Source organism: Enoplosus armatus, chromosome 2 (genome assembly GCF_043641665.1).
Source record: "Enoplosus armatus isolate fEnoArm2 chromosome 2, fEnoArm2.hap1, whole genome shotgun sequence".
In the NCBI taxonomy this organism is placed as follows: Eukaryota; Metazoa; Chordata; class Actinopteri; order Centrarchiformes; family Enoplosidae; genus Enoplosus; species Enoplosus armatus.
In genome coordinates, this window is record NC_092181.1 from 20,477,852 (window position 1) to 20,504,606 (window position 26,755).

A 26,755-nucleotide genomic window follows, 5' to 3' on the forward strand; every position below is an offset into this window, starting at 1 on the left:
CTAGCTTTAGCAAACAATATCCCTGCTGTCTTCTATGTGCCACTTGATCCTGCAAATCAATGCCATTAAAGACCTTGAAGACAAAGTCTGTGTTTTTTTGGTCAGCACTCAACCTGTCGTTGAATAAGAGCTCGTCAGACTGAATTTAGTCATCAATTTCATGTATTTATTACAGAGATAGCAGGAGCGTACTTCTTGTGCATTGGTTCATTGTGTATTGTTTTTTTTTTCAGAAGCAGCATATAGATGTATACCACAGGTCTCTGCTCTAAACTGGATTGAGGTTTAGATGAGATGAACGTTGTTTTTCTCCCTCCAAAAACATCTGCCAAAAAAATCCTGAAATACATTTGCCTTTCACAATCCTTTTCACTCAGTGATGTTATCAGGATGACAGTCAGTCTGCCCATTAACCAGGGGCTGGAAACAGACCTGGACCATTTAGACTGCTGAGCTGTAAGGGCTGAAATGCCCGTCTCTCTGAAATCTTTAAAGGCCCTTTCAGTACACAGAGCAAGCTCAGGAATTGGAGAGGAAATGGAACTCAGCACTGATAATTGGACAGTCTGCTCAGATGTAATTCTTTGTTTACGTCTTTGCAGTAGTTGCAAGATATACAGTTACTGTGTATCTTGTAAAACCCACATAAGCAATGTTAGTTTATGAAAGAAATTCACGCTGTTTCAGTTGCATAAAACAAACTCATGGGTTTAATTCGATTCTCCGTCCTGTCTACGTCTGTGTGAAATTCTTAGGGGCAAGTACGTTAGTGCTTCTGCATGCATACAAGGTCACTCGCAGGTCTCACCACTGCAGCAGTTTATCAGGGCACAAAGAATTTGACGCCATGCTGTGGGTAGAGGCGGCAGACTGGGACTACTCCCAACAAACTCCACTTAAAAATGCTCAATGCACAATTCTTACTGTATGTTGCTTTCTACAGATAACAGTGTAGTAAATAGAAGGCAAATGGAAAAATGCAGATCAAGTTAAATGTATTTATGTGCCTAGAAAACACTTGTCTGTGTTTCTGTCAGTCAGAATTTAAGAGTAATTCATGAAGCATTTTAGCATTGAAAATAGCTCAAAATCTGTGAGGGGGAAAAAAAACATTTAGACACTCCAGAGGCTGCAAAAGTCACCCAAACAAAATCGCAAACTGTCTTAAAAGTAGCCACCAAAACACAAATAAACAAAAAAGGCAGCTTTATTTCCATGATTATGTATTCAGTGAAGTTCAGTTCAACTTCATTTATACCTTCATGGGCAATTACCAGCATAGGCAGAAGCTCGCTACCCAGGACATCACACATATAAACAAACAAATAAAATATGAAAACAAAGCCATAAAAGAGTATACAACTAGGCTATTAAGATCTGAGTAGATGGAAAGCAGAGGGGATAAAGGAGATAGAATAACGATTACTTTTATTAACAGATTCTACTGACATCCTGAAGGCAGCAGTAAAAATTTGCTTGGGAAGATCTGCTCAGTTCCTCAGGATGCTCATCAATTTCCTTTATTTTTTGTTGGTTTCAAAAGGTTAGTTCGTTTTTTCCCTTTTTAAATCAGCTATATTTGTCAGAGAAACATGTTACGTTATTGGTGAACATGGCAACAGTATTTGCTCTTCCCAAAGTTGTGCAGACAGGGATCTACTGCCTATTATCCAACCTGTAGACACGATAGGAAAGCTTGGTCATTTAATAGGAGGTACTGATCTCCATAGTGACAAGCTCAATCTTGCCACTTCTCTTAGGTTAAAAGTTCTCCACATTCCTTAGTGAAAGTTGCCCTCAGCGGCTTTATGAATTGATCTTAGGAATAACTCTCAGAGTACTATGTACAGTAGAAGTACTCATAGTAGTGGTAAGATAAAATACTTGCTGTAGTGAACACAGCCCCGGAGTAAGAGCAAATCTTTGATCACCAACATGTCATAAAGATAACAGCTAGCTTGTCCATAGTGCATGGATTGCTGGGTTTTGGGGGCATACACATGCGTATGAGAGGGAGGTGGATGTTAGTTAGCGTGACACTGATGCACTGTGGCATCGTTTCACATGACACGCTCCAATACTCTAAACCAGCCCAGGTCTTACAGTACATGTGTTAGCGGGGACGTGCTGCTCTGCTATCGTGTGCCAACAGTTAAAGGGGTTACATTCATTAAGGTGTGTAATATTCTGCTCACCCGTGTTATCATATTAATGGGGATGATATCTTGTCATTAACGTACCCTCCTGGCAGGACGGGGAAACGTGCTGACAGTTACAGACAGATTAATACAACTGTCTCCCTCTTTGACTAACTGGGGTGAAGGCCACGCGGGGGCTCCATCTGATTGTCAGACGTGAGCTGTTTTCAGGGCCAAGTCTGGATTAAACGCCACCATTTAGGTCAACAGCCATGAAATTTGCATGCCCACCTATTGTCCTGTACTGTCATTAGCATACAGCACCATCTGATACCCGTGCAATGACACAATTCAACGAGGAATTTTCTCGGCTAGGTTCAGCGATATGCTTTTGTTTGTACCGGGCTCATTGATGAATCAAGCTTTTACAATCTGAATTTCTTGCAGTGTTTGGTGACGTCCCAACTAATCGATTTTTTTTTAATTTAGTTAGTCTTTATTCAGGGTCTAAGGAAGAACAGGGGGTATCGTATATGATACAGACTGTAATGCCCTTTAAGACAACCTTGTGATTTCTGGTTGTATAAACAAACCTGACAAATTCAAAGCTTGATAGTCAGAAACTAAATCAGAGGAAGTCAAAAAGATGAAACCTTGGCACAACATGGTTGCCTTTGGACATGAAAACTGCAAATCCAGAACCCCTCTTTTTTGTCCTAGCAGATGGCTTACGCACATACACACACATAACACACACACACACACACACCCCTGAAACAAGAGTAAGGAGGAGGAGTGCGAGATGGCTGAAGATTGTGGGATTGAGGGGGGGATACAAACATACTTCATTGTGTTAATAAAGCAAAAGTGCCTGTTCCACGTTTCACAAGTGCTGGCATGATACCCTGCATTGACAAACAGGAAAACAAAAAGCCGGCAGACGACGGAGAGCAGGGGTGTCGGGGGGGACATGGGGCTGTCGGCTGTGCCGAATGTGTGGAGGCCACAGACAGGGAGGGCATCCATTGTGTGCTGTGTGATCTCAACCACTTGTTTTGTTTTGTTTGTCAAAGCCTGACTCTCATTCATTCTTTGCAGCAGGCCTTTCACTCTCCCAACAGGAGCGTTGACATCATGCTATGGTTAGCCAGCATACAAACCGCAGCCCACACACTATTGTTTGTCTACTTGAGTTTAATCATTCAAGCAAGCCCAGATTGCCTCAGCAAGTTTAGGCAGATTGATGTGATGAATATTTTTGCGCAGGGCAGATCACGAGTTGTGTGTCTAAGTGATCCTGACAACTGTAGCACGAATGTGATACTGATGGTGGAGTTTCATTTGCACATCAAACAGTGTCTATTCTAGTTGTCTTGAGGTGACTCCGGCTGTAAGAGTGTTGATGTTCATGTTAGTGGACAGTATTATTTATTTATTTATTGTATTTGAATAGTGCAAACATGATGTTACGTTCTAAGAGATATTAATGTGGCTCTTTGGGGACTTCTTCTGGAACTTCAGTATTATATTTTGAGCATTTATTGCCTAATAGCCACTTTAAGTGCAGCGATAATGTTGGTTTTTAATTGGAGACTGAGTATTATGTTAATTGGCAACAAAAACAAACATTTTATGCATCTCTTGTGGATCTCTTAGCACCTCAGCAATTCTGCAAGTCTCATTTTCGAAATGAGTAGCGTAATCTACTGAGGCTCATTTGGGCTGAATGTTGCGTGTGCATGTTTAGGCTTATACTCCCACTCTCTTCATTCCTTCTTGCACAGCTCCATTTGAGTATAAAGAGCTCAGTGCTCATGTTCATTCAGACAGCCTGAGGTTAGGCACTGTAATGTAGTTCTTTCTATGTGTGAATATGACAGAGAGAGCCAGACGGCTGTGTAATGTGTTATAGGCCAACCAGCCCCTGGCTGGTGTGAGGCAGAGTTCACCACACTGCCTTGGAGTTTCCCTAAATTGGTTTACAAATGTAGGAAAACTGCCAATTTGAATTTATGCCACTTTTGTTTTGAAGTGCTTTTGCCTTCAGTATCTCCAGTTAAAATGTCCCTCATGAATTAATGAAATCCTGTTTATGAAAACCCCAAGAAGACATGCTTGTTTATCATGTTTCTTAGTCAGTGAGTGATGTGTTTTGTTTGAACTTTTGAATCTGTAAAGTTGCTCTTGAATGTTCTAGAGGTTGAACAACCACTTGAATTTGTTGCAAAAAACAAAGTATTTAGTTGCTAATGTTTAATGCAGCTAATGTAGTGAATCCACAGTAGCGAGTTAATGATGAGTTTAGATTTCTCATTGCTCATTTTTGTGCCGCCGCCTTGTCTTGGCTGTTACACGTGCCTGAGATTTACCGCTCTAATCCAGAGGAATTAAACTTGGGAAGCAGCCTCTGCCTGTGAGTCAGAGTTCAAATAGAGTTAATAATCTGGTTAGCTTTAGCCTAAGCATCACCCTGGCAAACTTAATAGACATCTAGCTATCTGCATGGAACAGTTTAAGTGAGAGTTTAAGCTTGTATTAAGGTGCTTTTCCTTTGTAACAGCAGGAGTGTTGTGTAGGCTGACCTTCCCCAAGGCATGAGGCAGAGATCTCGATCTTTCTGTCTGTTTTTTTTCGTCTTTCCCTCAGGACCCCACCCACCTTCTTTGCCTCCTGCTCATTTGGCTCAGGGTGATAAACAGCAATGAGGGGTTTCGAGGTAAATGGGGCTGCTGGTACCCAATGATTACAGTGATCATTGTCCTGTCAGCCACCACAAGGAAAGCCTTTACTTTCTTGTTCAGCCATTTGCAGTCTTTTTCACTGCCCTAAATTCTTAGCACCTGCTGTGTGACATTGGTTTTTGGAACACAGCCCTTATAAGTACAAGAGAAGACACATTTCCTCCCCTAAAATCCTAGTGCAGTATGTTGACACTGTGTGTGCTGTGAATATATTTGGATAAAAGATTATTTGGTTTATTTTCATGGCTTGAAAATCAAAACCACCCACTTAATATATATTTGTTAAAATCCTCGGTTATTTATGGATCTGCAGCCTTGACTGTGTGGGAACCTATTGCCCATTATTTAATTATTAGTATCTTAAAAAAAGTTTCAGTCCAACTCTGATGATTGTTTTGGGGGTATGTTCATTTTGCACTTAATGTTATAATGTCTTAAAAAGGTAAGGGTTTGTAATTGGCCTAATAAACAGATACCTTTTGATGCTTTCATACGCGCACACACTTTAAGCCCTTGGCCTGTATTTCCTCTGTTGCCAAGCTTAGCAGGGCAGAAAGTACAGCAGGCAAGACGGAGGACACAGACGGATGGTGGGAGCAAGAGAAGGTCAGACATACGAGAGGAGGGGGGGTTGTCGCATCTTGGAGGGCAAACTTCAGTTTACCCTCAAGACACGTCACCCAGCCAATACAGAACCCTGTGAACAGTTCACTTCACTGATTGGCAGAGACAAGCCCTAGCAGGACAGCGCTGGCGATGGAGTGCCATTGGCTGTTTATCCTGGCAGTGGTTGACAAGAGCAAAGAGAAACATGGACAATGCAGCCTGACATTCATACTCCTTTTACGTCTTTGCTCCAAATAATCTGCTGCAGAGATTTTGTTGTTTTTAAGGAAAACACCCTATTATGTTCACATTTTCAGCACGTTACACTGGGTGTCTTATTTAGACGTGTTTTTAAGTTTCAGCAACAGCAACATAATTTAATTCATGTCGTTGCTGGATAAGGAACTAGAACAGGAGACTGGGTGGTGAAGGGAGAAATCAATCTACTCAGCCAGTACAGCAGCGTGTAGCTGGAGGGATCAAGTCAGAGTGGTGACATTATGAGTGAGTGAGAGCTTGGCAGATTAATAAGGCACCTCATTATCATCATCATCATCATCATCATGACTTTCATACTATTATACCACCTGGGTGTGGTCAGAAGTGTGCCTTGTCGCACCTTTTGTCGCAGTTTTTTTGTTAATATGAAATATTCTTCACTGATAAGACTTCCTTGCTTACCCTACATACTTCATCTGATACAAGTTCAAGATTAATCAACAAAAACACATTTGTTCAAAGCATCTATTCTTTATTCTTCAATAATCTTAAATATACAGTAATTTAACCAGGAAATAGTGCCGTTTTTTTTTTTTTAAGTGCATCTAAATTAAAACACGATCATTTAAAAGACTCTGTCATTTAACATAATTTCCCAACCACTTGACCTCGTTTCATTCTTACCTTTTCAAACCCGTGTGTCTATACAGGCACCATTTGTCTCCATTTCCCTGCTTTCCCCTGAGAGTCACAGGCCAGCTGAAAAGTACTTTATCACAGGCCACAGCAGTGCTAGCCTTGCAGAGAGAGATGTGTGTAGGGGTGAAAGTAAATGAGAATACAGCCAGGGGCCTTCTTTACAAAGGTATATAATATTCCAGCCCAGAGTTCCTTTTCTTCACAATAACCCTGTTGCGTCAGGTGGTGCAGGGACAAGCATGTCCTGTGGTAACAGCAAGATAACTTGGTTAAGGCCTGTTGGATGGATTCAAATTGGAATTCAAATTATTGTGAGGTGATTTTATTCAGTGTGTGTGCATGCCATGGTTTGTTAGGTGCAGAAGTGAAAAAGCAGAGCCTGGCTTGTGGTCGTCTAACCATGTCACATGACTTAAAACGAACGTTGGACATATCGATGCCAATGCTAAGCAACAGCCAGGAGATGGTTAGCTTGGCACAAAGACTAGAAACGGGGGGAAGCAGCTACTCTGGTTCTATCAGTAAAAAATCTGCTCACTTAGCAACACGTTATATGTCGTGTGTTTAATCCATAAACAAATGAACCGTAAAACCAACAATTCAGTGTTACAGGGGATTATGTGCTGGACTATTTTTTTGGTCCTGAGCAGTTACCAGGCAACCAGGGCAGACTCTAGGAAGTTACTGTGCCTGGCCAAGAAATAGTCCGGCACATAAACCCCAACAGCAAGTCGTTGTTTTTACACTTACAAATCAAACGATATATAACATGTTATACGTTTTATTAACGGCTTTACAGGTGCAGCTTTTGAAACAGTTGGACAGAGCCGGTCTAGCTGTTTGCACAAACTATTCCTTTGAGCTGTCACTAAGGTCCTCGGACTGCTGATGTCATCACGGTTGGTGGTGTCCCTGGAGACAGTGCTCACTTCAGCAGTCCCTGTGTTGCTGTCTCACATTGTCCCCAATCAAATGACCAGCGTGCTCCCTACCGACTCAGCCCGCTGAGTGGATGGAAAAACACAGGACAGCGTTATCAGCGATTGTGTCTACACACCAGAGAAAGCAGTGTGTGGATTAATAAGAAATATTATCTAATATCCGCATGACATACTCTCTCATGATCATAGCTTGCCCTACACCAGAGTCCATTTTTGACGCATCTGACTATCCGTGTGGGCTGTTACTATGGTGATTCCAACCCTGACAGTATGGTGTGGCGATCAGCTGCCAAGTTCCAGAGTGAGAGCACATGTAAAGAATGGCATCCACTCCAGCTATGTCGAAACCTTTGATAATCTGCCACAGCTCAGTGTGGACACATATGACATAGACTCTTCTCTTCTACTTTCACTGATTTCTTTTTATTTGTTGCCATGTAAAGAGGCCACGAGTTTGCCTCAAAGATTCAAATGAAATGCTGTTTCTTTTTATTATTTATGAGAATGTCATGGATACTGCATCCTGTTTCATTTTTAATTGATGCTGTCTGAATGTAGGACATGCAGAAGTGGCATGTGAAGTGTCCTATGTATTATTAATGAATGTGTAACTCAGGCCTACTGTATATTTGTTTGTGTTAAATACTCCAGTTTTGCTATTTTAGTTGTGAGATGTCTCACTCCTACTCCCCTTCTGTTCCCTTTTCTCTCAGCCTCCAACTCTTTTTACTGTTGAGATTGATTGTGCTCTTTAGTGGTCGTTTGGCTTTTCTTCTTTTACCCATCTTACACACACACACACACACACACACACACACAAACACACACACACTCACACTTTCCCCCACTGTGTCAGCCCTCCAATCTCCCCTAGAGGATCCATCTGCCCACAATCTTCAGCCATCTCGCACTCCTCCTCCTTACTCTTGTTTCAGGGGTGTGTGTGTGTGTGTGTGTGTGTGTGTGTGTGTGTGTGTACATACTGTACATATGCCTGGCAGTGTGTGGGTGCACTTGTGTGTGGTTGGGGGTGGGATAATGAGCGGATCCTTTCCTCTTTTGTCTTCCTATTTGTCCAGTACACCTACAGCAACAGAGGGATAATCTGTGTGTGTGTATGTGGGCACAACTCACTAAACTTTAAAAGTAACTTCTGTTTCCGTCTCCAGGGGTGGGTCGTGGGTGTAAAAGGCATAGGGCTCTGAGCTGCAGAGAAAATGATGATCACAGTGTGAGACAGAATAGAAAAAGCAAGACAAATGACCCTGCGGAACACAACGCTAACTGTACTGCTTCCTCCCGTGACTCTGCAGTATTCTGGATGTCAGAGTGTTTTGACCTCGTCCTGTTGTTATGCTCTGTGCTTCTGTGCTGTACACTCAAACACATGCAGAGTCACACAGTTACGACGTTACCGTACCACACACATCACACAGACTGATTTTAATTTATGAGCACTTAAATGAGCATAGAGTGAAGCAATTATTTTGCATCTGAAAATACCGCCACAACACAATGACTGAAGGCCAGTAAACATCATGGAAACTAATGAAGAATTGTGTGAAGTGCCTGGGACTGCTAGGAACACTGATGAACCAAACTCCATCATCCATGCCTGCCTTATGAACGAAACTGTCACTGTATTTGTTCACAAATTATGTGGTAAAAAGTAACTACTCTAGTAACTACTTTGAGGTACTTGGATATATAACGTTGTATCAGATGGTAATATTGTACTTTTTACGCACTACATTTGTCGCATGGCTAAAGTTCCAAGTTTCTGTGCCATGTTTGCTAAGTTTCTTGCTGGTTACTGCTACCAACTGTCAATAAGTACAGTGCGAAACCTTCGGCAACCTTCAGTGTTTGTGCACATTCTCCATTTTGTTCATCTCTCCTTCCTTCTTCTTCCTCCAGATTACCTGCCTGCAGGACTTCTTTGGGGACGATGATGTGTTTATAGCATGCGGCCCAGAGAAGCACCGCTATGCGCAGGACGACTTTGTTTTGGATCACAGTGGTAAGGCTTCCACAGCCTTTGTGACTGGTAGGCCTGACTAAGACTAACTAAACATCCGTCTGTGTGTGTGTGTGTTCACCTCAGTGCCCTGTTCTTCCCTCACTTAGTGCTTGCAACCCTCATTTCCTTTAGGAAGTTGACAGCAAGATATGAGGTTTGTTTGTTTAAAATACTCTTTTTCTTACTCGATTCTCTTTCCAGTTAAATTCAGAATATCATAATTTTGAAAGTGAGCTTTTGTATTTACATACATTTACATACATATTTAGTGGTCAGTCCAGCATCTACAGAAAATAATTGGTGTTACACATTTCCACACACACATTCTTGCTGTCGGGTAAAGAAAAGAGGCTGCCCTCTTTCATTCTTGTGTGCTTCTGTGAATGCCTTTGTGTTCATGTTGTGTGCCGTATGTGTTGTACGTGCAGTATATTGTGCACACCCTGTGTTGGTTATCACCCCTTTATCGTGTAGAAAAAACACTGAATGTTTTAGAGCACACAGGCAGGATATGACCTCTTTAAACCAGCAGATCCATTCGCTGTCAAAGCTGTGTAGATCGTCAGCCAACATGGGACAACCTCATGGGAAGGAAGGAGTTTATTATAGTAACAGTCCAAACTATTGACATCCTGTTTAATTTTTTTGTCGTTTTGTCAGGTTAGCTAACGACAGGGAGGTGTAGCCTCACACACACACTGTGTTAACTGTTACTGAGGATGAGTGATGGTGGATCGGTCGTATAAGGAGATAGTTTGGAGCTTTCGTCCCACTTACACTCCTGTGCTCCACTTTTAAGAATTAGGTCTTTGAAAGAACAAAAAAGGCACACTGTACTCTCTGCTGAAGGTACAGAAGCTGCTCTTTCTTTTTCAAAGTAGGTCCAGTACACGGAAAGAATAACGATGTATAAAATGGCCTGTGAAATAGATCATGGGAAAAGACATGTTGTAATGGTGTGATCAGAAGAGGTACATAGAAGAACAGAACAGCCGACTGCTAACTGGACCCTCAGCAAAACTTAAAACTGACCATTTTTAAGTAAACATAGAATATCTTCACCATATTGAGAGCCCCTTTTAATCAGTCAGTGAAATATTATCTGGCAATATAAAGCACGGGGAACACATTAGAAATGCACTGTGGGTGTGCTTCTGTGGGCGTGTTTTTTTTCATGTGTGTGTCATTACATTATACCTCTCACCGCCCCCACCCTCATTAACACAACCCTGACAAGTTTACCACAGGCTTCATTACATCCTGCTCTTACTGCACACATCACAACATCAGCTGTAGCATTCAGCAAACTCCATTAAAAACTAAAGCTTGTTTCATGTGTTCATGTGCTGTGTTGTGTTGTGGCCTACATGTTGTATTCCACAGGAAAACTAAATAATAAACTTGTGCTTGGTATACAAAGTATACCACTTGTAGCACTGATGTGTACCAAATCTTGATGTGATATATATTTTATATATTTAACAAATCAATAATTAGTGCTGTAATTTATTTCTGCCAACTAGTCTAAATAATGTAGGTGTTTAGGTGTAGTGGGCCTCTTTACCAAACAGGATATTCTATCCTCAGATCAGTTACAAATCCGTTGAAATTCAACATTATGTACTGACAAAGCCAACAAAAATCAACAAATGTATGTAATTTAGAGTGATGTAATTGTAATCACATTCATGTACAAGAAATTCTCAGAGCTGCCTGGCTTTTTATGGCCAATATGGTATCTTTCTACCCAGTTCTTGAGGGGAGTATATCCTACATTACAGCATTTCTTGTTAGTTTGTTTTTGTCTGTTTTTGGTTCTGACCAAAATGTATCTGTAGAGACAAGTATTAGATAGTAAAAGTTGTATAGTTGTATAGTTATAGAAGGTTACGGTATCCCAAAAAGTATAGTTTTGGTATTGGTACTGAAAACTTTGCTTAGCCCTAACTGGAACCCTATATCAGGTCATTTATTTGTTCTACACGATTTGCTTCTGTTCTTTGCTGCCTCTCTGTCCCCATAATCAAGTGTAACCACCATTCATGAAGTCACGCCACATAAATGACATTTCCTGGGCCATATCCCCGGTACAGCAGCTTGTTGTGCCACATTAACTCTGACTGAGAAGAAAGAACAGGTTTGTTGATAGAGGAAGGTTAATACATACCAACGTGACCCTGAGTGTGGTGTTTCCCCCAGAATGCCGAGTGCTAAAGTCGTCTCACGGCCGCTCTGCTACTCCAAACCGGACAACTAAGAGCCCTGGACCTTTACGCCGCAGCAAGTCCCCTGGTGCAGGTACGTCACATGACTGTACACACATACTAGAAACAGTCTAGAAACTGTGTATTAGCCCTAAATTAAGAGATATTCATGCATAGATGACAGATTAACTCCTATGTAGACAATCTGAAAGGTCAAGTCTTGCAAATTATTATATTATGTGTGTGAAAATATGTTTGACAAATATAAAATAATCCCATTTATCAGATGCCAGAGTAACACTGCGGGTACATTAATAGCCGTTTTTATTTGGCAGCGTCATCCTAAACCCTCAACAGCTCTGACGAGTGACTAAGCAATTTGTGTGGCGCATTGAGAGATGGTGACATTGTGCTGAGTAATTAGTGTTCTACAAGCCATTACGTCAAGTTTAAAGAAGAGGTTTGGAATGCTTGCACTCTCAGTTTAGCCTTGAAAGTTCAACCAGTTTCAAAGTATGCTATAACGTGAATATACCTAATCATATCTGCCTGACTATTCTTTTGTTGTTGTTGTTGTTGTTGTTGTTGTTACTTCCGACACTGCAGCAAGGCAAACTGTCCACTACTCCACCAGTCAGTCTCCAGTCAAATCCCCAGGTGAGGCTGGTGATGGTGTCACATAGTTTTTTGTCTTTACTCTGTTAATCAGAACATAAACTGCTGACGTTGTGGGAATGCAGCGTTAGCCCGACAAACTGAGAAGATGTCCTAAAGGCTTTTGGTTGTAGGCAACAACATGGCCTTTCCTCCGGGGCCAGACTCAGGCTAGACTTTACATTTTTACCCCAACAGTGGTGAGGATCTAAGTATAGTAAGTCTTTTGTCCACATTGTTCATCCATGATGCATCCATTAGTGTTTTCTGGTATTAAATGAGCATTATATCTCAACAGTGCCAGTTTTTTTTTGCCTGTCCTTCTGTTTGAAGGTGAAATGCCTTCAGTGACATGGTGCTGAGCCACAAACTCTTCTCTCAATTTCTTTATTAAACGATGCTTTACCTTTTCTTTCGGCTTGACTAGACTACGGGGTGCCATGTATTATATACATCTATCTCATTTGAGAGCCAGCTGCTGCAGAGTCCATTGATCCAAAGCCACGAACTGATTAGACTCACTCTTCAGCTGTGTTAATTAAATCCTGCTCTCACTGAGCAGTTACATCACATGCCTCTTCATCTAGCAGCTGAGGTGCTCAAAAGTTAAACTATACTTTTAATGCATCACAAGCTTATGTCATGTCGTATGTTTGAGGTTTTCTCAAATATTGCTTCAAAAGTTCCTTTACAAACTGAAGATAAATACCCAGAGGATAGTTCAGTGGAAAAAAAAACTCCAAGTGGTTTTACAATGAAACAAAAACTCTGAAACAGTCGTGCAAATACGCAGCCTGTAGGCTGTGTGAAATGATTTTCCTCAGCTCAGCTGGGTTTATGCAGATGAAGACTCTTTAAGTTTGACGCATTATGTATCTGTATTTGTGCCAGAAACCAAGAGAGAGGGAGGCTGAAATAGTCTGTTCTTGAGAGAATGAATCACTCGAACAATAGAAGCTCTCATCCCTGCTGCGCGCCTGTGCACCTCCTGTTACACACTAAAGTATATTAGGGGTATGTGTTACATAGTAGTGCAGAGGAAGGAATTGATATTGAGATATTTACACCAACAAAGATTCATTCAGTTCAACAATTGCAGTTTAGACCTGTCATGTAGCCTGCCAATGTGCGCCACCTGCAGGCAATGAAAGTAATAGATTTTGTAGATGTGACGCTGTATTTTACGAGTGTTACAACTGTAGCTTTTGCTTGTTTGTAGCTGCAGTTTTGTTTTTGTGTGGAGGTTAGTATTTGTCATTGTTTGTTGTGGAGGCTATTATCGTAGTTAGGGTTAGCTAATAGTAGGTAAAAATGCGGTTATAATACCAATTGCCTGCAGGTGGCACATGTGTTGAAGTTGAAGCAACTGTTTGCCTGTAAGTGGCGACGTCAACATATGTACATCGGCAGGTCTAAACTGTACAGATGTGCAGATTAGAACAGGTCCAGAATGACCACACAGCTCCCCCTTGTGGAGAATGTGCAACCTGCTAAACATGAACGTGAGTGTGCGAGTAAGTTACAGCCTGTTTGATGAGGTGCTTCGCATCTAAGAAATAGTTTCCCAGTGTGGGACATTTTCTTAATATATGCTTGTAGTCTCTCTGGGATGAATTGCTGAAGATTACATAGACCATAGATTAGCAGGCAGCAGAAGAAAGGCACCTTCGAACAAGCTGAGTCACTGGCAAGCTGTTTCATCTCACACACGTGTGTGTGTTTCATCTCACACACGTGTGTGTATATACAAACACACAAATCACAATCAGACACTTTCCCCTGCTCTTATGTATCTCCTGTCTGCTTTTCTCCATATAGTAAATGGTGTCTCAAGCAGCCAGATCTCAACTCCAAAGTCCACCAAGTCCTCCACTCCATCTCCCACCAGCCCCCGACCCATCCCCAGTTTTAAGGTAGGACGGTGTACCACATCCATGTGTGTCTCCACACACATACAGTAGATGTTTTGCACACAGATATCCACAACCTGCAGCTGCACGTGAACACATTATCTATACAGTACAGTATATGTTTTACAGCATATACCGTAGGTGTGCATTCACATTGGGAGACATGACTATTTAACAGACACAGCAGGGACTGTGAAATAGCTTAGAACTACTAACTTTCACGACTTAGGCACCATTTGTATGTTTTCATTGACTGTTGCAATTTATCTCACTCGGGTCCACTGGAAGCCTTCATTAAGACAACCGGACCTAGAGGCCGGACCTGTCAAAGAGTTATATGGATAAGATGTTAAAGGTGCCCTGCGGAGTTTTCTTCTGAGCAAACACAGTTCTGTTTACATTCAGTATTCTCACCAATAAGCTTTGTGTGTATCCTTGAAGCCTAACAAGCATGATGAGTGCATTTCCTTCCTCATAAAACCTTTGCAAGGCTTTTTTTTATTTTTGAAAAACTGCAGTTACATCCATATTTGTTATCTTGCAGTCTTCCTTCCTTTTTCTTGGTGCCTTACCGTCACCTCTCAATCAATGGAATAATGTAAAATTTTATGTGTGCGAGATACAAACTAAATGGGTCTTCAGTCAGCATCTGTCCTCCGAAAAATGTCAAACCTTCACTGAACTTAGCTGTACTGACTTGGTAAAGTGCAGGTCTGCCACCTCGGAGGCTCTAGACACATAAATTACGTCTGTACTTTAAGGTGGGGGATAAGGCCAAATCGCATTGACCTACTTACCACAAAATGATGAAATAAGTCTATGTCAAGTCATCAAGTCACTGACTGACAGCCATGTATGACCCACAGGTCTGTGTACAGCCCATTTTGCAGCTCTATGATGTATTTTTGGTTTGGAGTTTGAGATACTAATCTGATTTATTGATGGATTCTTCTGTAAGCTGCGTGTTAGTCCCAAACTACAGAGTTTCTAACTGCTCCAGCCAGCTGGCAAAGCTCCTCCAGAGAGCCCAGTCAAAGACTTATCCATCCACATTCATTTGGCAGGATATTAGATTTTTATGATTTTCTGACAGCTTTAAAATTCATTGGCAAAGAGGCTGAGTGGAGTAACATGTTTTGGAAAAACTAAATGAGGAAGCACAAGGATGTTACTGACATAGTCGCTCACCCTCTCTCTCACCTTCACTAAAACAGTCACATGGAAGTGGCCAGGTAAACTACAGCCAGGTAAAGAAGTTATTTATCAGAGGAAAAAAGCTTTTTTATGTATCCAGTTGTAAAATAGACCTTGAAGTGTCCCATTTCTACTTTGGTCCAGAGAGCCACCCTTTTAGACTAAATAATACATCCTTACTGTAAGGTAAAGTACATTATGGTGCAGGAAGGTACAGAACACTACTGTACATGATGGAAAATATCTCTGCTCTGATTTCATGCTGGGGACATGCATTTATGGCTGACATTTCAAAAATATAGCCATAAGATGTTGAAATTTACCCTGCTGTGCTCTGCAGAAACGAAGCTCTTAACAAATGAATCATTCATTTGGAGCCATAACGGTTTTATGTGCAGTGATGATAAGTGGATATGGAGGAGGCGATCTATTCCAGTCGCTCTGACACCTTGTACATTTTGAAGAGCAAGCGTTATTTAGACCTGTTCACTATTTAAATAATAATATGTTTATTTTAGGATTAATGTACAGGCTGTTCTGTTCAGAAAATGTTTGCTTTCTAGAATATCTCAGCATACTGTGTAGCCACAGGTAGCTTTTCCTACAACTCTGCAGTGCTTTTTATTTCATGTGAATAGACAATAACTGAGCATAAAAATTGTATAGCTTTCTAAATTACATGTCTTGAGCGTAATGTTCATTAACAAGTCTCAGTCTCAGTCATTTGAAACATTTTTACGTAACATATCGCTCTCAGTCAAAGCCACTAAAAACGTGACACACCAACAATAAACCATCTATGTTTCATCCATGTGCAGCAAGTTTTCTGGGCGCTTTTAAAGCCTAAGGTTGCCATGGTGACTTGTCAGTGGGTTTTGTTTTAGGCCGGGCGCTCATCTCTATTTTTGTTTGTATTTGCATCCTGCAGATCCCTCCGTCACATCACATCTCTTCCCCGAATGTAAACGGCTCGTTGAACAACCACCAGGAGCAAACCAATCGACTGAGTCCAGAGGGTACGTCCTGTCCTCCTCTCCTGTCCTCCTCTCCTGTCCTCCTCTACTTTTCTGTCCGAGTCATTCACCTGATCTGCCAACTACTATTGCACGGACTCCCTCACCCTCCAGCATGTGGAAATGACATTGACTCTCACTTTAAAATCATCCCCATCTTTTCCCATCAGGCCACTTTTCAGAATTTGCCTACTCAACAAAAGTGGCAAAGAGTCGGCCTCGTGTGGAGGATAAGAGTGAAATATCCCAGTGCTGTGTGAGCAGATACTTAACTAAATGACTTTAGGGCTGTGTGTGTCTGTGTGTATATAGACATAATATTTCAGCTCAGGAAGACGAGTAGAGATCACTGTGCATCTGCTGCCTGTGTGTGATTTTGTAAGATGTGTCTGTTGTAACCCGTGTCTCTCCTCAGCAGTTAATGGCAACCGCTACCTGCCTGCCTCCACCATCTCGGAAAAATACACGGTCGGCAAGGTCATCGGGGATGGCAACTTTGCCGTGGTCAAAGAGTGCGTGGAGAGGTAGGTGAAACACATTTCAGTCAGACCAGAAATGTTTAATGCCCAGTTGCCAGCCGTCTGCAGTGATCGCCCAGCAGGGAGCCGTGTTGTGTAATGAGACGTGCGTCACGTGCGGTACTGCTCCATCAGGGTTTTTAAGTCCTGATGACAGGCATTGTGGAGACAGAAATATCCCATGGATTAAACCCAGCGGTGAATTCACTTCATTAGCCTTTTAATCTCTGAGTCAACACACTGCCCAGGCAGACAGCGGGGATGAAGATGAGAGGAGGCCTGTCAAAGTGTGTGCTCCCATAATCTGATGCACCTTCCTGGGAAGTACTTAAAGGTTCCCTGAGAGTACCTTGTAAACAAACATAGTTATGTTTACACTAAGTATTTCTTACTAAAATGTCTTGTGTGCGTCCTTGAGGCCTAAAAAACAAGTGAATTAATTTCAGATGCCAATTTTCTGAATGTGACCAAAACAATATAAGCTCAAAGGTCCACTTACTAGCTCTCTGAGCAATCTTGGAAAAAGACTCAATGCTCAGATGTGTTGATTATTCTTAATCCTGCATTGTTTACATTCACTGCATACATATACAGTCTTCTTACCTGTCTTTTGTTGGTGCATTGCTACATGTCTTTATCATTGGAATAGTATTAAACCATTGGCAGGAAGGTGTGTTGCGTCACATGCGTGCGCGTACAGGTGCTTCCTCATGTGGACATACAAACAAAACAGGGACCCACTCATCAAAACGTTGCTCCATAGCGCCACTAGTGGTCAAAAACTCCACAGGGTACATTTGAGTTGAAGCCCTTTGATTGTGTATATTTTGCATGTAGACACTTCACAAACAACACACCTCTAGATTGGTTAAAGAGTAACTTAAAACCACCGCTGACCTCCAGTAGTTTAACGTCTCACCTTGCCGCAGCGTTGTAGGGGTGTACTCCTGAGCGTGTCAGTACACCATGACATCACTGTTGGTTGGGGTTACAGGTGCAACAGAGCTCACTTCTGACCGCACCCATCTCAAGTTGATCATCTCAGTGGTCAACCTGAGATGGCAGCGAAACACTCTGGTGTTAGGTTCCTCTGTTAAGTGTGTGTGTTCTCAGATTCCTGTTGAGCCTGCCTGTATCTGCACTGCATCTCTGCTTCTCTAATAACTCTGTAGCAGTGCTCCTGCTCACTGTAAACTGCTGCTCTCTTGTGAGCACCTGATTTGTACTACAGACATAGTTGCAGCGTCAGTGCTGTTTTTATTGTTGGCCCTAATTGCACCGTTTCTGTTCAGGTCCACGGGAAAAGAGTTTGCGCTGAAGATCATCGACAAGGCCAAATGCAGTGGAAAGGTCTCACCCTGTCTTTTTTTTTTTTTTCTCCCCATCTCCTTCTCCCATTTCTTCTCCCCTCTTTGTGTGTATTGCCTTCAAAGCCATGCACACACTTGTAAGCAAGGGTCATATGTTTGTGTTCCACTGTGCATTATTAACACCCACACACACACACACACACACACACACACACACACACACACACACGCACGCCACAGGATCATCTGTGTGTGTCTCTGATCCTCTTATCCCACACAGTTAGATTATGCTGGTAATGTTTAATTCATCACCTAACTCAAATTATCCTCCCACTTTCACACACAGACAATGGCACGCACTGAATCACACACCCTTGACACCTATTCAGATTGAATCAACAATGCTGCGTCTTTTTACAAGCATAATGGCTCAGTGTAAATCCTCCTGTGCTGGAGCATACAGTAAAACACTCACTTGGATTATTTGGCTCTTTGTGATTCCAGGAGCACCTCATAGAGAATGAGGTCGCAGTGCTGCGGAAGGTGAAGCACCCCAACATCATCATGTTGATAGAGGAGGTGGACACTTCGTCTGAACTCTACCTGGTTATGGAGCTCGTCAAGGTACAGCAGAGGCTAATACCAATGCACAATCCTCATATCTCTGTGTGCGGTTTGATGTCCAACCACTTTGTTGATGTTGGCGCAGGGAGGGGATTTATTCGATGCCATCACCTCCTCGGCCAAATACACAGAGAGAGACGCCACCGTCATGGTGTACAATCTGGCTGGAGCTCTGAAGTATCTGCACAGCATGAACGTCGTCCACAGAGACATTAAACCGGAGAACTTGCTGGTACGTATTTACGCTCGCACCACGTTCTCGCCTACAAATCCAGCTGCTCAGTAGGCTTTAACTGAACACGTTTATCATTTTAGGTGTTTGAGTATCCAGATGGCACCAAGTCGTTGAAGCTTGGGGACTTTGGCCTGGCCACAGTGGTGGAAGGACCTCTGTACACCGTATGTGGAACTCCTACATATGTGGCTCCAGAAATCATAGCAGAGTCTGGGTAAGATTCTTTTTGGCAGCATACTGTACGGGGCTTTCAGTACCTACATCTTTAGTTTTCACCAGGGAAGGTGCTTGTTAGAGAAACATGTTTCTGTGAGTTGGTTTAAATGGAAACATCTGTTCTACGTACAATAGCAGAGAAGAAATGTGGGTCTGCAATACTGCTGTGTTGTAAACAGCTGTATGGAGATTAAAAGCAGATTGGTATTTTCTGTATCTGCATACTGAATAAAGCAACACAAACCATGTATATGCGACAGCATAAATGGTTGTAATGGTATATTTACTTCCATATTATTATAGTAGAAAACCTTGTCTTTCCAAAATGTCAATACTTTATTTTGTTGTTTTATGTCGAGTCAGCTGTCTACTGTATTTGGGAACACTGGGATGATGAATGATGGAAATTGTTTGCTGTAAGCTATTTAGCTGCAGTTAATCCCTAACTGACCTTACCTGTCTCCATGTCTCTCCTCTCTTTCCACAGTTACGGTCTGAAGGTGGACATCTGGGCTGCAGGTGTCATCACCTACATCCTTCTGTGTGGCTTCCCTCCATTCAGAAGGTGCCCGCCCTCAGTCCATCTTAAAACATAAATTAAGTTTACTCACGTGTAGTACCAAACCAACATGATCATTTACAGTTTAAAAAAACAATAAACACAATGTTTCAGACATGGATAATAATAAAAATGAGTTCAGTCACATTATTTGGCAATTTGCTTTTTCATACCTGTCAGTTATCTTCTGCTACATAGCTAGCAGTTGCTGTGATTGCAGTCATAGTGTGGGAGGGATTTATATCCATATTCTATAGCACTTCACGGTTATTATAATAGCCATATAATTAAAGGGTAGGTTACATGTGAAGCTTTTTATTATTATGCAAAGTGCTGCAAACAGAGTACAGTTTTATTCACAATGTAGAGATTTTGCCACGTGTGCTGAGTAATACATTATACATTTCTGTTTGCTGTGTAGTGAGAGCAACATGCAAGAGGATCTGTTTGACCAGATCCTTCTGGGGCGGCTGGACTTCCCCAGTCCTTACTGGGACAACATCACTGACTCAGCCAAGGTTGGGACCACTGACACACACACACACACACACACACACACACACACATACCATGTGAACCCACATGGTTCATACTCTTTAATGACTATTGTCCGCCCAAGGACACAGAAACCCCTCCAACCCTCTAAATTAATGTCATGTATTAAGGTGACAGACCGCGCTCAGCATGCAAGACCAAACTGCTAATTAAACCCACTGCTATTACAGCGGCCCTGTCACTGTAGACAAGTGCACAGTTATAGACACCACAGCATGGAGCTACTTGCAGTTGTGTCGCTGTGCAGGTGTAAATTTGACTTTGTGAGTACACACGAGTACAAGCAAACGATAACATAAACCTACTTCAAGCTGCTAATCAATATTTTTAAATGAAAAATGTGAAGTGATTGTAATATGAAAGGTTCCTACAGCTCTGTGGGGCTTTTTAGTGTCTTTTATGGCCTGCAACTACGGATTTGGTTCGGTCTCACTGCTCGTGCAGCCGACAGCTGTTTTCAGCAAGAAAGTTCTAAAAACCTACTGTACTCTACCCGCCCAGCACCAAACAGCAGACAGACACAGTTAGCGACTAGCTGGTGAACATGGTGGAGCTTTTAGCAGCTGAGGAGCTACAGTAGATATTCCCCTCAGGAGTTGATGGAGACCAAAACAGAGCTAAAAGGAACGTATTTAATACTGGACTTACATTCATCAAGTGGCTACAAACATGATTCTAAATGAGTGCTAATGTTGCTACATGTCTCCAGGTTGTGTAAACAGGCAGTTAATTTCTAAACCATTAGCCATATTTCAGCTTGTTGTGAAGTGCTGCCCCCAAGTGTACTGACGAAACAATTATTGCAGCTTCAATGTAAAATAAAAACTTCAACAACCCATTTTAAAATTATTAATTTGGATAACATAATTTTGTAAAGCAATAGCTTTAGTCGTCCTAAACTGTGGTGTTTTTTGTTGCAGGAGCTGATTGGAAAGATGCTGACGGTCAACGCTGAGGCTCGATACACAGCACAAGACATCCTCTCCCACCCTTGGGTCACGGTATCTCATAGCGCTGCTTGTGTCTGTATTTGCATGTTTGTGTGCGCACACACAACCTCTAAGTGCGGCGTGCCTTTTGTGCATTTGTGATTTGTACATTAAGGTGTCTTCCGTGGAAAACCATTGTACCACTTCACCTCATTGCATGTTTGTGTGTATGTAGGACGACGCAGTCATGGGGAACAACATGAAGATGGAGGTCACAGGTAAACTGAAGACGCACTTTAACACTGCGCCTAAGCACAACAACACCACAGCCGGGGTGTCAGTCATCATGGTAAGCACCAAAAAAACATTCACAAACCAACGTATGAAGAATGATTTAAGAAATATCACTGTTCTACTTTTGCCCAATTTTTCTGTGATTTACGGCAGTCCCTCTTTAGAGAGTAATCTAATGACCTTTGTGAGATTGTAAACTTTCAGTGACCTCATAAATCTGCAATATTGAGGTGTTGACATGGGTTTAATAGCTTGAACATGTCAGGCTCTTTTCCAAACATTTACTGCATGGTGGTGAATGTCTGACCCAAATACAGAAGCTTGAACTCCTTCTTCTTCACTTTAAATGAATCTTTTGCCCACTTAATCACCGGGCCAAGAATATCTGGCCTCAATCATCATCCAAGAGGACATTAAAGACAACTTCTAAACCACTTGTGCTGCTGTAAACATGTCAGACAGGATTTCAGAGATGGAATAAACTTGGAGAATCGGACAGGGCAGAAGTCGTCATTGCTGTAGCAGTCACATCCCTCCTTCCTGTCAGTTTCAAGCCTCACTGTGCATCATTTCCTGTTATACAGTTCGACTTCCTCCACTCCTCATCTCATCAGGTCACACTACCCATCAGCCCGCTCTCTCCAGTCTGTCTGTCTGTACTGAAAGCAGGAAAGGGGGGAGGGGAGGGGATGGGGAGTGTCTCATGAGGAATTCATTTGATCTTTGCTGCAAAGAGTCTCATTTTGTGTTGTAAATCTCATTTGACAGTTTGAGGTGTAAGCGTGGGCCCTGGCCTCGGCCCCTCCTCCTCCTCCTCCTCCTCCTCCCCTCCATCCTCTTCTTCCTCCCTCCTCCTCACCCCTCTCACACCCGACCCAGGACCACAGGGGACGCCTGGAGCTGAGAGCCGGGTACACACTTCATACCCCCCGCCCCCACCCCCTGCATGCCTTCTTCCTTTCCAGCCATCGCCCTTCCCTTCGCCCTCTTTCCTCCGTCTGTAACAACTCTCACCCCCCTTATTCTCCCTCCCTTTCCCTTCCTTCCTTCCTGTTTCTTTCTCAGGCCCCCTGCCCCTCCTCTCCGGCCGCCAGCTGCAGTACAGTAACTGCTCTCAATAACCAACTGATGTGGACCTCGCTAACACTCTCCCAACATGCGCTCTGTCTGACTTACACCTCTTGACTAGTTTCATGCTTGTCATTCTGCTCCTTTCGCTTTCATTTCATTCCATTTGTACTGGCCACAAACTTTCATGGGATGTGAAAATAGTCGTCTGTGTTTGTTGAGGTTATTCCGCATGTTTACAGTGCTGATGCAAGAGCACTTTTATTTTGCCTCCCTCTCTGCCATTACTTATTGTTGTTAGTGATCTAATTCTATAAAGCAAAAAAAAATAATCTACTTTCTGTGGGTCCACAAATCTATATTGTTATTGGTACTCTGGTGCCACCTTGTGGAGAATATAAAAAACTGAGCTGGTGCCATTCTGTAGTCTCAATTTGCAGAGATGGATGCAAACCAATGTGGCTTTATTTCCTTAGATACAGGATCCCCCTGCACATTTTAAAGGATAAGGCTGACATTATTCTATATTTTGCTTGTTGTCAACAAAATCCATGAAAAGACCCAAACCTACATGTATCCATCTGTCTGTGACTGTCAGCAACAAGCCATTTGGTTCCTATGGAAATAGCGGAGCACTGTTTTTAGTAAACCTAATTCAACCATGAGTAAATGGTGCATTTGTTAGGGACTTTTTTTTTTTTTTTTACATATTCAGTGCACTTGCGAGTATTTAGCAGCAGGATGGTGTATCAACTCCAATGGAGCTCTATAGCACAGAGGAATAAGACATCAGGCAACTATTCATTGTTGGTTTTAGTCTTTTCATGGGTTTTGTTGACAATAAGAAACATATAGAATAATGCCAGCCGTATCTTTTAAAACTAGTACATTGAACATTTAAATCATATCTTACCACTGCATTCTATTGAGTTGTATGTAAATATATCACTCACTGACACATGTTTCTGTCTGAATTAGTCACTTGTAGAAGGTCTTACAGTTTGTTCCAACTCAGTCCTCTCAAACGCAAAGGGTCATTTGGTTTGGAACATGTCTTTATGATCTGAAATACCAGATTGGCACTGAGCTGGAACAAGAACTGTCCACTGGCCGTCATGCTTGTTGTGTTGACTTTATTTTGTGAAGCTGTGAGTTAAGACTAGTCTCTGTCCCTTTTTGCTTCTCCCCTCTCCCTGCATTACGTCCCTCTGATTTAGCTCCAAGGCAATGGTATGTACTAACACTTAACGCTACGCCTCGCCTGTTCTGCTGCTGAGATTCAGCACAAGGGCAAATGAGGAACATGATATTTACTGCTTTTCTGTCCCACATAAGAACACATCATTGGCTTTACTCAAGACAGAAGCGCCGTGTATGTATGCATCTGTTGAATGAAAAAGTAAACGTTTACTTTCTCATTTGCCCTTCGCTGCACGTAGAATAGCACGGATGATCTGATTTTCCTTCTCGTGGGGTCAGTGTACTGTGTGAAGCATTCTGTCTTTTTGTTTAATCATCTTTCAGTTATTTATGTCCATTTCATCACGTGTGTTGTTCATTCATAGAAATCATTAAAAAAAAAAATACAAAACTGGGTCAGCAGTTAATGATTGTAGGTATGAAAATCAAACATTAAGTTGATTAAAACCCATTTCTCACTGCAAGAGTTAGACTCAGAGGAAAACACACAAGGATCACTTTATGCTAAATTGCTAAGATTGACCCACAATATCTCTTTCTCTCTCTGTTCTGATTGGTGTCATTAGAACTTCAGAGGTACGTAAGCATGAAGCTGATGGTCTGTCTGTTTTTCCAGAGCACAGCTCTAGATAAGGAGACCCTCCAGCTCACCGCCCGTCGTCGTCGTCCAGGGCCCCAGACTGTGCCATGTACACCATCATCGGCTGGCAAGAAAGTCCCATCTGCCCTTCAAGTCAAAGCAGCCTCGCCAACAAAGTCAGGACCGGCTACTCCAACCAAACGGGCTTCACGCGCTAAAGAACCAAAACCTGCCACGCTGGTGTCACCCACCAAGACTGCGAGGACTGCTGTAGCTGGTGCTACATCCACCTCTAACGCTCCCTGCTCTCATTCCCCAACTGACGGTGTTGATTTCCCTCCCCCTGCCACTGTCAGTTTGCTTCATGTCTCCCCGTCACCCTCTGCTGAAACTATCCCCATCACCTCTTTGCCTGTTTCCGCCCCACCTGAAATAAGAACATCACCCTCCGCCCCTCCCTGTGTATCTCTAGAAACGCCCTCACCCTCTGGCCCTCCTGCTCTTTTCGCCTACACAACTCCCTCTACACCTGTCTCCTGTCCTTCCCCATCATCTCCACCCAAACCAGCCTCTCTTTCTCCCTCTTCTCCCACCAAACCGGCCCCTTCCTTCTCTCCTACCAAAAAGGCAAAACAAGCTTCCCCCTCCCCGGTCTCCCCCATCGAACCGGTCGTATTCTTCTCCCTCTCTTCTCCAACCAAACAAGAACCTTCCTCCCCCTCTCCCATCCATCCAACCCTGTTTCCCTCTCCTCCTTCTACACCTCCCAGATCCACAACCCCGCCCTCTCCCGCTGGCCCTCCCTCTCCCAGTCCTCTACCTGCTGAAGAGCTCATGGAGATTTGAAAGGCAGGTCGATTCTGTAGCCAGTCTCCCCCCTCCTCTTCACATGTATGTATCAGAGGGGTGAGGAGGCTAAAACTCCACCATTTCCAGTAGCTGTAAACTGAGCCAGTGACTGCTGTGTCCATACTTTTCTCTCATTCCTATCTCACTCATTTACAGAGACGGAGGATACAAGGCATACAAGAGTTTGTCGATTGTATATATGTTTGTATTTATTAATGGAGGATGTGGAGAATATATCACTGTTCTGAGTGGTTTGTCTTTGGAAGTCATGCATTACTACATCACGTTAATGTGAACTCTGTTTTATTTATTATCCCATTTTGACTCCCTGTGGCTCTTTTGTAAATAGTTATTCATTACACACACAAACATACACAACATTGTGAACTCCTATTGCTTTAGCAGAGAGACAGTATGTCCATAATACAAGCATTTCAGCATATCAAACGTCTGAACTTGCTAGCCTAGCTACCTGTAGTGTAATCCAACTACTGTATAACTGCCATCAGTATTTTCTCTGACCACAGCCATCCTGATGGTAACTGCACATTTACTTAAGATTCCTGTTAAGTGTTACTATATACAGGTACAGTGGGTTGACAAAATAAAGGTAACACCTACCAAAGTAGGTAGAGTAAGGCGGTGCTTTACCTGTTCAACAGCTTCAGCTCCACTTGGGAGATTCTGCGCGCCTTGAAGTCATGCATGTAAAAATAATCAGACCTGTTAAAGCCGACTCAAATGGCTGCTCACGTTCAATTTAAATGGCATGTTCATCCGAACTACAAAACACATTTTCTCAGTCACCTCTAGTGCAGTGGTTCGCAGTCTCCTTGTTATGAAGTGCATATTTCTCTGCACTGTGGCCATTTTAACCAAAGATTCAAAGGGCCTGGACATATAAAACTATCCATTAATTCAAAAGCAAAAATCAAACATAATTCACAGTGAACAACTGCACTGATGTTATTTAGCCATGCAGAAAGCTTCGGGTTATGAGATTTCTGTTGCTGCCAAAATGAATGGAATTTTGCTTGCAGTGCTCACATGACATTTTTCAATAATTACGTTCTGCAAATGATCAAGTCACCAGGACACAGTTGTTGGAAGGAAAAGCTGTTGAATATTGTAAATGTCATTTTTCAATGCTATTACCACAAACAAAATTCCATTCACCTTCAATGTATTGAGGTAGGAGCAGTAATTTCAGATAAATATATCTCAAAGGCAAATAAAAGACAAACTGTTTCCATGTCCAGATACTGCTAAAAGTGAGGCAAAGGATGTTCTTTCATTTGGGTGAACTGACCCTTTAAATATGACTCCCCAGTTTATCTGCCTGTATAATTCATCAGTCAGTCAGTCTGGTAGATTATTTTGTGCACCCACTGTAACTGACAGACAAGCCGACACATTCATTCACACACTGTTTGTCTGTATCATTTGATGTGAGCATTGTAGTTGTACATAGTGTGAAGA

General features: G+C 42.4%; 1 protein-coding gene across 1 annotated transcript in view; it reads left to right on the forward strand.

The window, feature by feature from the left end:
* dclk2a (doublecortin-like kinase 2a) overlaps nucleotides 1-25,949 on the forward strand; it is a 38,081-nt gene extending 12,132 nt beyond the window's left edge. Inside the window, exons 3-17 of the mRNA XM_070916697.1 lie at nucleotides 9,262-9,391; nucleotides 11,564-11,662; nucleotides 12,175-12,225; nucleotides 14,041-14,135; nucleotides 16,255-16,342; nucleotides 16,755-16,863; nucleotides 18,150-18,207; nucleotides 18,672-18,791; nucleotides 18,877-19,023; nucleotides 19,107-19,240; nucleotides 19,730-19,807; nucleotides 20,223-20,319; nucleotides 21,277-21,357; nucleotides 21,521-21,634; nucleotides 24,464-25,949. Of these exons, the coding sequence (XP_070772798.1) occupies nucleotides 9,262-9,391; nucleotides 11,564-11,662; nucleotides 12,175-12,225; nucleotides 14,041-14,135; nucleotides 16,255-16,342; nucleotides 16,755-16,863; nucleotides 18,150-18,207; nucleotides 18,672-18,791; nucleotides 18,877-19,023; nucleotides 19,107-19,240; nucleotides 19,730-19,807; nucleotides 20,223-20,319; nucleotides 21,277-21,357; nucleotides 21,521-21,634; nucleotides 24,464-25,273 (2,211 nt within the window). The 3' untranslated portion in view covers nucleotides 25,274-25,949. The remainder of the gene's footprint in view (nucleotides 1-9,261; nucleotides 9,392-11,563; nucleotides 11,663-12,174; nucleotides 12,226-14,040; nucleotides 14,136-16,254; nucleotides 16,343-16,754; nucleotides 16,864-18,149; nucleotides 18,208-18,671; nucleotides 18,792-18,876; nucleotides 19,024-19,106; nucleotides 19,241-19,729; nucleotides 19,808-20,222; nucleotides 20,320-21,276; nucleotides 21,358-21,520; nucleotides 21,635-24,463) is intronic.
* Nucleotides 25,950-26,755: the final 806 nt, after the last annotated feature.